The sequence below is a fragment of the Gracilinanus agilis genome, chromosome 3 (assembly GCF_016433145.1).
Source record: "Gracilinanus agilis isolate LMUSP501 chromosome 3, AgileGrace, whole genome shotgun sequence".
NCBI lineage: Eukaryota > Metazoa > Chordata > Mammalia > Didelphimorphia > Didelphidae > Gracilinanus > Gracilinanus agilis.
The window spans coordinates 55,759,592-55,771,590 of NC_058132.1; the positions used below are offsets into that span (position 1 = coordinate 55,759,592).

General features: G+C 50.2%; 1 protein-coding gene across 1 annotated transcript; it reads left to right on the plus strand.

Moving 5' to 3' along the window:
- Window positions 1-2,448: 2,448 nt before the first annotated feature.
- HTR6 (5-hydroxytryptamine receptor 6) lies at window positions 2,449-11,158 on the plus strand. The gene is made up of 3 exons (XM_044671301.1): window positions 2,449-3,168; window positions 8,295-8,456; window positions 10,733-11,158. The coding sequence occupies exons 1-3, from the start codon at window positions 2,449-2,451 to the stop codon at window positions 11,156-11,158; spliced, it is 1,308 nt and encodes a 435-aa protein (XP_044527236.1).
- Window positions 11,159-11,999: the final 841 nt, after the last annotated feature.

Consider the following 11,999-nt stretch of genomic DNA (forward strand, 5'->3'; position numbering starts at 1 on the left):
CTATTTAACATCAATAGATAAAGTTTTATTAAGTACCTTCCTGAGTGGTCATTATATCACGGCCCTTGGGGAGGGAGCAATGAAGTCAGATGAAAACCAAGGCTAATGGAGCCCAATATTAATAATCAATCTAACTCCAGGTGGGACCTGAAAGGGTTACCCATCTACCTGACCATTAAGGGTCCTGCCTGGGCACTGTTATAGAAATAGGGCAAAGTCACCAAGCAAAGGTGACTGAGTTGGTGTTCCCTCAGTCACCAGCTACCTAGGGGAAAACAAGGCAGAGCTTCCCAAACCAATAGCATAGCAGTATTCAGAAGAGCCCCTATTTATTTTATAACACCAGTCTGAGGACCTTCAGATCACTACCTCCGTGGGGAAATGGATAGAACACTGGATCTGGAGTCAGGAAGACTAGTTAAATCTGGCCTCAGCCACTTATTAACTGCGTGACCCCTCTGCCAAGAAATTTAATTGCTCCTCAATTTCTTCATCTGTAAAATGGGGATAATAATAGAAGCTACCTATCAGGGTTGTGAGAAGATAAAGTGAGATGACATATGGAGCTATCTACATGCTATTTTAAATTACCCATTTAATTTTTTATTAGAAACTTGAGAACTGGCAAAAAATGTGAACGTTTCTTTGTAGAAAGACTCTAAGGAGACAATTATACAATGAACTCCTGAATCTCTATTATAGAGCTTGACTCGTTCTTTTTGAGGTGACCTTCAGTAAGGCAGGTCATCTCATTGGGCCTCAGTTTATGCATCTGTATCCCCTTCTCAGATAGGAAGATCCCCAGGTGGTCCATCCCACTTTTGAGCAGCTCTCGTTGTTAGGAATCCTTTCTTTACCAGGAACCTTTTAATCTACCTTTCTGCAGTTTCAATCTGTTGGTCCTGGTTCTGCCCCCTGCAGCGGGACGGGACCCACGACAGTCCTTCAGCTGCTTGAAGGAGCTGGGATTAGAGTCCCTAAAGATCCCTTCCTCCTCCAACCAGCGACTGCAGTGGGAAATATGATTATAGGCTCTTCGACCCGCACTGGAGTACGTTCCTGGCATCCCTCTCCGAGCTCCCGCTCCTCTCCTCCGTTCTCTCCCCCCACCTCTGGGGTCCCCCGTGGCGCCGCCCCCACGAGGGGAGGGAGCTTTGACAGCCCCCACAGGGCATCAGCTTTGCCGGCTGTCTCCGCTCTGGACAGCGCGAAGGCTCCAGCTCTGGCTCCCGCCCGCACCCGGGGCGGGAGAAGGCACCTGTGAGTGGCCTTGCACTTGCGGTCCTTGGCTCCCCAGCTCCCAGCTCCTTATCCCACAGGGCAGGGAGCGGGGAGCTGGGAGGCAGATCCAGGGCCGCCCTCTCTGCCCCCCACCTCCCATCCACGCCCCTCCCCCCACCCCCGCTCCGGGTGGCGGCAGCGCCTGTTGCAGTGGCTTGGAGCTCAGCCCAGGTAGGGGCCGGCAGCCGAGAGGCGCGCGCGAGCGGGAGGGGACTGGGTAGGGTGCGGGGCCGAGGCTCGGAAAACCCTCCCTAGGCATTAGGGTTGGGGCTTTCAGTCCTCGAGCAGCTCTACCCGGCGGTGTCCCAGCGTCCGACTCCTCCTCCCTGCAGCCCCATTGCAGGCTGCCCGGTCCCCTAACCGGTCAGCCAGCCCAGCAGCCTGCGGCTTCTCTGCGCGTCCCAGGAGAGGGCTCCTTCGCCCCCGCGCTCCGCAGGCCACGCCCCTCCGCCCCCTGGGTGGCATCCCTGAGTGCCAGAGCCTCCCGGCTCTCCCCAACTTAGCCCCTCTGGACCTGCTCGCCCTTTCCTGTTCCACCTGGTTAGCACCTTCCCGACCCGTCTCCATTCCCGAGTCCTCCCCCGGCACCCCCCGCCGCCCATCTCAGCCGCGCCGCGCTGCGCGCTCCCCCTCGGTGCGGTCCCAGGTTCCGCATGCCCCAACACTCCTCCCTCCCCCGGCAAGCTCCCAGTCCCGCTCCGAAATTCGGATTGTCTGGTGCCGCCTCTTGGCGCGCCGCGCAGCGCGCTCCCCGCGCGCACCCCGAGCCCATCCCGCAGCCCACGTTGCACTTCCTTCTCACCTTCACCTTCTTTCTCAACCTCGTGCCTCCCCCGCCACTGCCGTCTCTTGTCCCAGGTACTCCCTAGTCTAGAAAATGGGCCACTGCTTACCGTAGAAAGCCGAGCTCGCCAAGAGCAGGCCCCTGGCTCGCTCGGACATCTCCCTCCCAGCCACATCGCACCGCGTTAGCGCTCCCTTTGGCTCTCCTCTTTCTGGGCCTCAGTCTCCCCTGGCCCCTCATTACCCCATGTGTGTACCCTCTCTCCAGCCCATGTGACAGCCACCTTCTCCCGCGGCCCCGGGAGGCTCCCAATATCGCCCCCTTCTACCTAGTTTGGCTCCTTATCCCCTCCGCCAAGGCCAGGCCCGCTGCCGTCCCCACCCATGGCCCCGGAGTTGGGTCTGGCCAACAGCAGCAGCCCGAGCCTGGGGGCTCCCGAGGGCAGCGGATGGGTGGCCGCCGTGCTGTGCGTCATCATCGCCCTGACCGCGGTGGGCAACTCGCTGCTCATCCTGCTCATTTGCACGCAGCCGGCTCTGCGGAGTACTTCGAACTACTTCCTCGTGTCGCTCTTCACGTCCGACCTGCTGGTGGGGCTGGTGGTGATGCCGCCCGCCATGCTCAACGAGCTGTACGGGCGCTGGGTGCTGGCCCGCGGCCTCTGTCTGCTCTGGGTGGCCTTCGACGTCATGTGCTGTAGCGCCTCCATCCTCAATCTGTGCCTCATCAGCCTGGACCGTTACCTGCTCATCCTGTCCCCGCTTCGGTACAAGGGACGCATGACCCCGGGCCGGGCGCTGGCCCTCATCCTGGCCGCCTGGAGCCTGGCCGCCCTAGCCTCCTTCCTGCCCACGCACATGGGCTGGCACCAGCAGGGCCGCCCGGCGCCCCCCAATGCCACGGCAGACGCCTCCTGGGCCGATGTGGCCCCTGGGGGGCAGTGCCGCCTGCTGGCCAGCCTGCCCTTCGTCCTGGTGGCTTCGGGGCTCACCTTCTTTCTACCTTCTGTGGCCATCTCCTTCACTTACTGTCGGATCCTGGTGACAGCCCGAAAGCAGGCGGTGCAGGTGGCTTCCCTGGCCTCCAACATGGAGGCCCTGCAGGTAACGGAGAGGACCAGGGATGGACCAGACTCCCCCCTCCCCCTTTCATCCCTTCTTCTCCATCCCTAGGAGGCACAGGTCACGGGCCAGCAGAACACCCTAGGGGCTCCCGTAGGTCCCTTATGGACATTTACAGACTCAGTGCGGGAATGGGAAGCCATCTGAGAACCCTGAGAAGGTAACAACTCACATTAAGCACTGCTTTAAGCTTTTACCGAGGAGTCTCCATTTCACAGACGAGGCCACTGGGAGCTGGTAGTCAAACTTGAACTCAGGGCAGACATATCTGGCTTTCCATTAGAGAGGAGAGCACCCAGCCTTGCTTTCCAAGCCAGAAGGATGTGAGCGATCAATCCCTCCATTCTGTTCAATTTTGAGGAAGTTAGAGAGACCCAATTCTAATCCCTTTTTCTTAGGCCACAAGCTTCTGCTCTCCTGTTTATTTCTGCTGCAGCTGCTGCTGCTGCTGCTATTGGTGATGGGAGGAGAATATCAGTGTCTGGCTTAGATATCCTCAAATGGGGTCTTCTGATTATCCACCGAGGGGTTAAATTGTCTTCTTTGAGGTGGGAGGATCATTCTAATCAGGGCCAGATTCCTCAGTTCTAGAGAGGGAGGGGTTTAAAGAGGGGTTCCGTAAATGAGCAAAATCCTGGGCTTTTATTATCTCAGTTTTCCCATCAATAAAATAGATTCTGTATTTGCAGCGCTTATCCCACAGGGCTTTAGGGAAAAATATTTTGTAAACCAAAAAACGCAATAGAAATGTGGAATTGCATCTTTGCTTCAAAAAGACCTTGATCCAGGGTCAAGTAGCTCATGGGTGTTTGAGGCAGGTCCAAGCCTGGCTCTATCCACTACACCAGAGTTGTGAGCAGTCCCAGAACGGTTTGGAATTGGACACCATTTAACAAAATAAATAAAAATACAATCAAGAACAGATAATGTTAATATGTAGTTTTCTAGGTCAACATGTAGCCTGCAGGGATCCTTTTATATAGTTTAGTGGCTAATTGTTTTTTTTTTAAAAACCTTTACTTTCTGTTTTAGTAACATCTCTAAGACAGAAAGGCAAAGGCTAGGCAATGGGGGGTGGGGGGAGGGATAGGATGGGATTAAGTGACTTGCCCAGGTCACCCAGCTAGGAAGTATCTGAGGTCAGATTTGAACCCAAAGCCTCCTATCTCTAGGTCTGGCTCTCTATCCCCTGAGCCACCAAGCTGCCCCTTTTAAAAGGATTCTGATATCACTACACCACAATCCACTGCTTCTGCAGGCACTTAAATAAATGCTTGTTGACCTGAATTGATTTATAATGAGCTTATGCGCTGCAGAAAGGACCAACCTGGGATTCCTGTGGCAAAATGGATGATGTGCTCTCTGAGATGGACTTGGGGAAGACTGATTTGAGTTTGAATACTATGACACTTAATAGCACTGTGGCCCTGGCGGAGTCACAATCTAGGTCTCTGTTTCTTTACCTGTCAAAGAGGGATAGCAATACTTGCTGTCCTTCCCTAACAAGAATGTTTCAGGCTGTCCTGGGGGCTCATTTTAACTAGAGATAACTTGTATTAGAAGGAGGATTTGTCTCTGCCACATACCACCCTGCCAGAAGGAAGAATATCCTGGATTATTAAGCAGCAATTGACATCCCACAACAGGGTGCTTGGATTGGACTGGCTAATACTGAACTAGATTAGATTGAACTGGAGAGCACCGAATTGGATTAGATGGGACTGAAATGGATTAGAATGAACTGTATTGGATTAAATCAGACAGAGGAGGATAGGAGAAGATAGCCTTGAATTGGGTTGGACATAATTGGACTGGATTGGCCTAGACTAGACTGGATTTGTGGATGGGCTGGATGTTAGGAAAGATGCAGAGGAGACTTTGGGTCAAGTATATGTTTGCACTAGATTTTTCATGACAGTCCTTGCCAGTTTTGAGATTGTGGTTCTTTGAGGGGATGTCTTCTTGGCCCCATCTGGGAGCAAAGACATGTCTTTTGCAGCTCTGACATTGTATTCTAAGATCCCTTCCTAGATCTGACATTCTGTGTTCTAAAGGTTCTCCTAGCTCTGACATCTTGTGTTCTAAGGTATCTTCTAGATTTAACATTCTGGGTTCTAAGGGCCCTCCCAGCTCTGATATTCTTTGTCCTAAGGTCCTTCCCAGCTCTGACATTCTGTGTTCTAAGGTCTCTTCTAGCTCTGACATTTTGTGTTCTAAGGTATCTTCTAGATCTAGAATGCCTAACATTCTGGGTTCCCAGCTCTGATGTTCTTTGTCCTAAGGTCCTTCCCAGCTCTGACATTCTGTGTTCTAAGGTCTTTTCATAATCTGGAATTCTATGTTCTAAGGTCTCTTCAAAGGCTTACATTTTAGCAGGGGAAAGAGCAATGGTTTGGTGTCAGGAAATGGGGTTTGAATCCCACCTCTTACATTGTGACCTTAAGGAAGGCACATGACCACTCTAATACTTCAGTGTCTACAGCTATCAAATTTGAGAAATGGCCTCTAAGGTCCTTTCTTGTTCTAGATCTATGATCCTTTGTTCCAGGATTCCTAGGAGCAGTAGGTATATAAAATTATACACAGAAAATTTTAACACAGACAGAACCCCCTATTCTGGAAAGCTTCTAGGGCTGAAGGTTGTCCTAGGAGAAGAATGGGAAAAAAGCCAAAAGAGTTGGGAAGCCATTTTGGGGAAAGGGGTGTCAAGGGCTCTTGGAGGCTGACGGAGTGGGGTGTGATAACGAGATATGAAGTTGAAAGTTAAGGGTTTGAATCATAGGTTCTACTTTTTGCCACTTCTTAGGAAACTCACTTAACTTAAGGAGCCTCAGTTTCCTCATCTGTAAATGAGAAAGTTGGACCAGATGTTATCCAAGAAGCTTCTCAGTTCTGAGTCTGTGTTCTAAAGTATATTCCAGTTCTGTTTTTATACCGTCTAAGGTCCTTTCTAGCTCTAGCATTCTGCATTCTGTGATTCAATATCAAATTATGTGTTGAGGCACTGGGGGGACTCTGGGTTGAAAAGGGGTCTATGGCTTCTCCTCTATCATCCACAGCCAGAAAAACCCCTTCTTCCAGTCTCTAGAGGCTCCCTTTCCCATGTTCTCCCTGACGGCTGTTGCCTCTTCCTGATCTTCTCATCTCTGATTGGATTGGACTGGACTGGACAGGACAGGATAGCTTTGGATTGGATTGGGTTGGACCTGACTGGGTTGGATTGGACTACACTGGATTGGGCTGGGTAGCGTAGGTTAAGCTTTGGATTGGGCTGGACGTCATAGGATTGGATTGGTTTTATGAAAGGCCTGTTTGTCAAGAATGCTGCAGAGAAGACTCCCTTCCCCTCTGGGGCTCAGCTGGCCAGGAGCTTGGTACATGACACCCAAACCCAGTCACCCTCGAACTCAGCTGGCCTGGCATTCTTTTCTGGCATACACATTGCCTACAAACATACATAAAGCAACATATAAGCCTATAATCATGTGCACAGCAATAGCTCCTACTTATAGGGCACAGACAATTGACAAAGTGCTTCCCTTCCTATTTTGCTTTGGAACCAAGACCTGGGTTTGAGTCCTGTCTTTGAGAAAGAGTTATTCTGTGACTCTGGAAAAATCTCTTTCCTTGATGAGCTCTACTTTCTCATACATATGAAGTAAAGTGGATGGTTTTTAAGATCCAGCCTCAGCTATGAAGTCCACTTGAGTTTTCTCTTCTGTACAGTGTAGAGGGGAGGGAATTGGGTTTACTTTGGGACTACCCAACTAAAGAAGGTCATCGAGAAGCTGGGAAGTGTCTGGGTAATATAAAGATTAATTGGAGGAACTGTGGATGTTTAGATTGGAGAAGACTCTGGGGCAGGGCTCATGACATATAACTTTTGAGTATTTAAGAAGCTATGTGGGAAAGGGATTGAATTTGTTCTTCATCTTGGAATAAGGAAGAACGGGAAAGAGTTTCAGAGAAGCAGAATGAGTTCAATATAAGGAAATCTTGTTGTTGTTTTTTAGTCATACTCAACTCTTTGTGCCCTCATTTGGGGTTTCCTTGGCAGAGATACTAGAGTAGCTTGCCATTTTCTTCTCCAGCCCATTTTACAGATGAGGAAACTGAGGCAAACAGGGTGAAGTGACTTGCCTGGGGACACATATCTAATAAGTGTCTGAGGTCAGATTTGAACTCGGGAATTTAAATCTTCCTGACTCTAGGCTCAGCATGCTATGCACTATGGCACCATCTACTTCAAAATAATTTACAGTCTCTAAAAGTAGAATGAGAAGTCTTGGGAAGAAGTGGGTTCTCCTTCATCAGAGGTCTTCAAGTGGAACATCAGAATCTAATTGTTGAGCAAAGGTATATAGTTGGACTAGATGGGAAGGAAAGGAAAAGGAATCATTTTTAATTAAATGTCTACCATGTGTCAGACACTATGCTAAGCATAGTTCAATATATTATTGATTCTCAAAACAACTCTGGAGGTAGGTGATATTGTGATACTGATTCTAGACAGAAGTTAAGTGACTTGCCCAGGGTCACCCAGCTAATAAGTTCCTGAGGCTATATTTGAATTCGAATTCAGGTCTTAGTGCCACTGTGCGATATGAACGAATAGATGAGAAACATTGGCATTATACTACCCTCTCCCCCATGAACGTATCTCTAAGCACACAGATAAATCCCATGACAGCAAACACAATGAGAGTTTTAATAGATCAGGAAGATTTCCAAGCCTCTCATTTCAAGCCATCTTCAGCGAAACGCAGTCTGACCCAAATGAAAGGTTTGGAAAGTGCTTCAGACATGGAAATGAAGCTTCGCCTTGTCTGTAGAGCCAACACTTTCTTGTTGTGTCTCTATCCCCAGTGGTAGGCCTGGGCCACACTGAGCCATCCCACAGTTCCCAGACCCTGTTTGTGAATAGGGTCATTTGGGAGATGACCGGTTGGGGCCAAGGGTTAATCTGCAGGTGATTAGGGGTTAGTCTGGAATTGGGCTTGGAGGAATCAGCTTTGGGATGGTGCTAGTGGAGCATCTCTGGGGTTGAGGTGAAGGGCCAGCTTGTGGCTCCCCCAACAAGGATCCTCAAAGGCATGTGTCCTTTACAGGTGCCAAGGACCCCAAATTTCACAGCGTCAGCTTCAAGTGAGAACAGACGGTTTGCTGCCAAGCACAGCAGGAAGGCTCTGAAGGCCAGCTTGACACTGGGCATTCTTTTGGGCATGTTCTTTGTGGCTTGGCTACCCTTCTTTGTAGCCAATGTGGTCCAGGTAAGGCTCCAACACTCCCCAGGGCTGGATTGGGGGAGGAAAACAGCAGGGATGTTTAGAGTCTCAGACATGCCTGAACCAACCCCATGGGCTCCCTTCAAGAACAGAAATCCGGAACCAGGAATAGTGGCCAAGGTGGGTGGGTAGAGTCATGAAGTACTAATGGAGAGGACCTGAGCAACTGCCCGTCAAAGCCATGGTAGCAGGGCAAGTTCAAGTCAGATATCAGCTACAACTAACTTCCCAAGAGGACATGGGCCAGCTGGCCCACATCTGGCGGATGGCGTCCTCTTCTGGGCTCTCTCTTTTAGGAAGGACCTCACTGAACAGTAGTGTGTCTGGAGGAGGCTGTCCAGGCTGGGAAGGGCACTGAGGAATATGCTAGCTGAGGACAGGTAGAAGGAACAGGGGGTTGTTTAGCTCAGAGAACACAAGGGACTGGAGGGAGGAGAGCTCTGGTCAGGTGAGGATCACTATTTTTTAAAATATAAGAACCACTACATGAAAGTGGGATTAGGTTTGGGTTTTTTGCCCCTTGAGGGCAGAACCGGTGGCTACAACGGAGGCAGAATCAGGATGAAGGCTATTCCTAGCAACTGGTGCTGTCCAAAAAATGGACTAGAATGCTTGGGGGGAGGGAGTAGGCTTTTCTCATCAATGGGTGCTTTAGAGTGGAAAGATGGATGTCCACCTAGTAGACATGTTAAGAGAGGGGATTCCTGGACCAGATGGCCTCTGAGATAGCATCTACTCTGATAGTCTTTGATTCTCTGTGAAATTCTCTAACTTCGGGGACAGCTGGGTAGCTCAGTGGATTGAGAGCCAGGCCTAGAGATGGGAGGTCCTGGGTTCAAATATGACCTTAGACATTTCCCAGCTGTGTGACCCTGGGAAAGTCACTTAACCCCTGTTGTCTAGCCTTTATCACTCTTCTGCCTTGGAGTCAATACACAGTATTGACTCCAAGACAGAAGGTAAGGGTTTAAAAAAATTAAAAAAAAAAAAAAAAAGAGAAATTCTCTAACTTTAAAGAACTAGGAGAGGAAATCAGGGAATCTCTTTCTACCAAGCTTATGGCAAATAAGCATCTTTCATGGCTTAGGGGCAGGAGGGGGCCTCTCTGTAAGTAGGGGGAGGATCACACTCACTGGAGTAATAGGGTCTCTAGAGAGTTAGGGCTTGTTAATAGCTGAGATAGTGAACTATTCTAGATGGGATTTTGGCAGAGATCGAGACTACAGGGTTGTCCCAAAATGCCAATTTGTTACCTGTTACTAGAGTATCATTCTGGGGTGAACCGTGCCTAGGGATATTCTTGAATTCTTATCCAATAGCCATTTACCATTAGTATTCCGTCTCTCCATTCCTGTTACTCTTCCCTTGTCAAACTCAAAACTGATCATTCACACAGCCTTTTCTGGGGAGGCCTGAGCTCTGAACCCAGATACCCTCAGGTAATAGGGAATGAGGAAAAGAAATGGCATCCTGGGAGAGGAAGATGCCCAGCTCTAAGGTGGAAAGAATGTCAGATTTGTAGTTGAGAGACCTGACTCTGTCATTCATAAGACTCATATAATATTAGATCTGTGGAGGATCTTAGAATATGGAAGGTCTGAGCTGGGAGAACTTTAGAACAGAGAATATCAGAACTGGGAGAGACCTTAGAACAGAGAATGTCAGAGCTGGGAGAGACCTTAGAACAGAGAATGTCAGAGCTGGGAGAGACCTTAGAACAGAGAATGTCAGAGCTGGGAGAGATCTTAGAACAGAGAATGTCAGAGCTGGGAGAGACCTTAGAACAGAGAATGTCAGAGCTGGGAGAGACCTTAGGACAGAGAATGTCAGAGCTGGGAGAGACCTTAGGACAGAGAATGTCAGAGCTGGGAGAGACCTTAGAACAAAGAATGTCAGAGCTGGGAGAGACCTTAGAACAGAGAATGTCAGAGCTGGGAGGGCTTTTAGAACAATGTCACAATTAAAAGGTCCCTGAGCATCTGGTCCAACCCCTCACTTTGTAGATGAGGAAATTCAATCTTACTGATTACCTGAAAACACTTTGTCTCAGAGCATCAGTTTCCTTATCTGTAAAATGAGCAAATTTCTAACTATCGAACATCACGTACCCTACAGGGCTCTCATAAGGATCGATGGAGACAATGTAAGCCAAGTACTTTGCAAACCCCAAATGCTGTCCTTCAGAGTCACCTGTGGTTACTCACCTGAAGGCTCTCTGTGTGTTGCCTTGTCCCCTTGCTCCTCTCTCCTGTCCCCTGCAGAGCGTGTGTGACTGCATCCCAGAAGTCTTCTTTGACGTCCTCACCTGGCTGGGTTACTGCAACAGCACCATGAACCCCATCATCTACCCGCTCTTTATGAGGGATTTCAAGAGGGCCTTGGCCAAGTTCGTGCCCTGTGCCCGGTGGGCCTGGGATCGCAGGACTAGTCTCGTCTCGCTCTCCATGCGCAATTCCCACAGTGGGGCCCCCCAGTTCATCCCTCAGGTGGGCTTCCCTTTGCAGCCCAGGATGACCCTCCCTGGAGAGGTGGATTCGGGCACCTCCGCTCTGCAGGTCATTGAGCAGCCCCAAGAGGCCCAGCCTGGCCATTCCCCACCGGCTGGCACCGATGCCGTCAGCCTCTTTGACATGGACCCCGTGGAGCCTGAGCTCAAGCTGTATGCCCTCAACACCCCCACAGACTGAGCCCTGAACTCAGAGCCCGCTGGGCCTTCCTCTGAGTCCGGGGAAATCAAGATCCTCCGGGCACCGGCCCCTGCCCACTGCAAGGAGGCAGCTTACCCTTCCATCTCATCTGTGTGCTCCGATCTCTCTTCCTCTCACCCAGATGTATCTGTGAGGTGTCTCCCCAGAGAACAGTTTTTCTGTGGGTGAACTTATATTGAGGATGACTTGCCTTGTCTTTGGATTGGAAGTAGAGGTTCCCTGACCTCAGGGAACCCCAAGGCTGAGGAAGAGCTAGTAGTCTCTGTTCTCTGTGAAAGCCCCATCTGAGGGAAAGACCAGCCTTTGCCTCCGGAGATTTTGTCCCCAAATGGGGAGGGGGCGACAATCCCTATACGTGGGAGCTCTTAGACTTGGGGGGAGGGAGAGCCATAACTAGGGGTAGGAGGGGGAACCATAGCCCTCAGGCAGGCAGTTCCTACCGCAGTTGGACAGGGGAGAGATTCTAAGAAAGGAGGCAGAATACAAGCAGAATCCCCAGTCAGAGCAAGGCAGGTGCCTCTGCATTCCCCATCTCAATACAGAATTCAGAAGAAGGGGAGACCCTCTGGAAACCAGCGGAGGGAACCTGGCTACGGGAAGCCAAGGGGGAGATGATGCCCTGAAGCTCCCTAACGGGGAGACTAAGAGCAGGTATTCTGAAGCTCCAGGAGAGTTTTGGGTGCTATGTACACATGCACACACTCACACAAACACAGATTTGTATGCCCATGTGTGCTTAAGGTCAAGGGAGTTCATCTGGAATGATGTGAATCAGGAACGAGTTTGTGGAGGAAGTGGGTCTTCAGCATATTTGGCAAGG

Bases quoted from the DNA above. Each gene is read 5' to 3' on its own strand.
- HTR6 (XM_044671301.1), top strand. From the start codon at position 2,449: ATGGCCCCGGAGTTGGGTCTGGCCAACAGCAGCAGCCCGAGCCTGGGG. The intron at 3,169-8,294 runs GTAACGGAGAGG...TGTCCTTTACAG, and splicing joins CCAACATGGAGGCCCTGCAG to GTGCCAAGGACCCCAAATTT. The intron at 8,457-10,732 runs GTAAGGCTCCAA...TGTCCCCTGCAG, and splicing joins TTGTAGCCAATGTGGTCCAG to AGCGTGTGTGACTGCATCCC.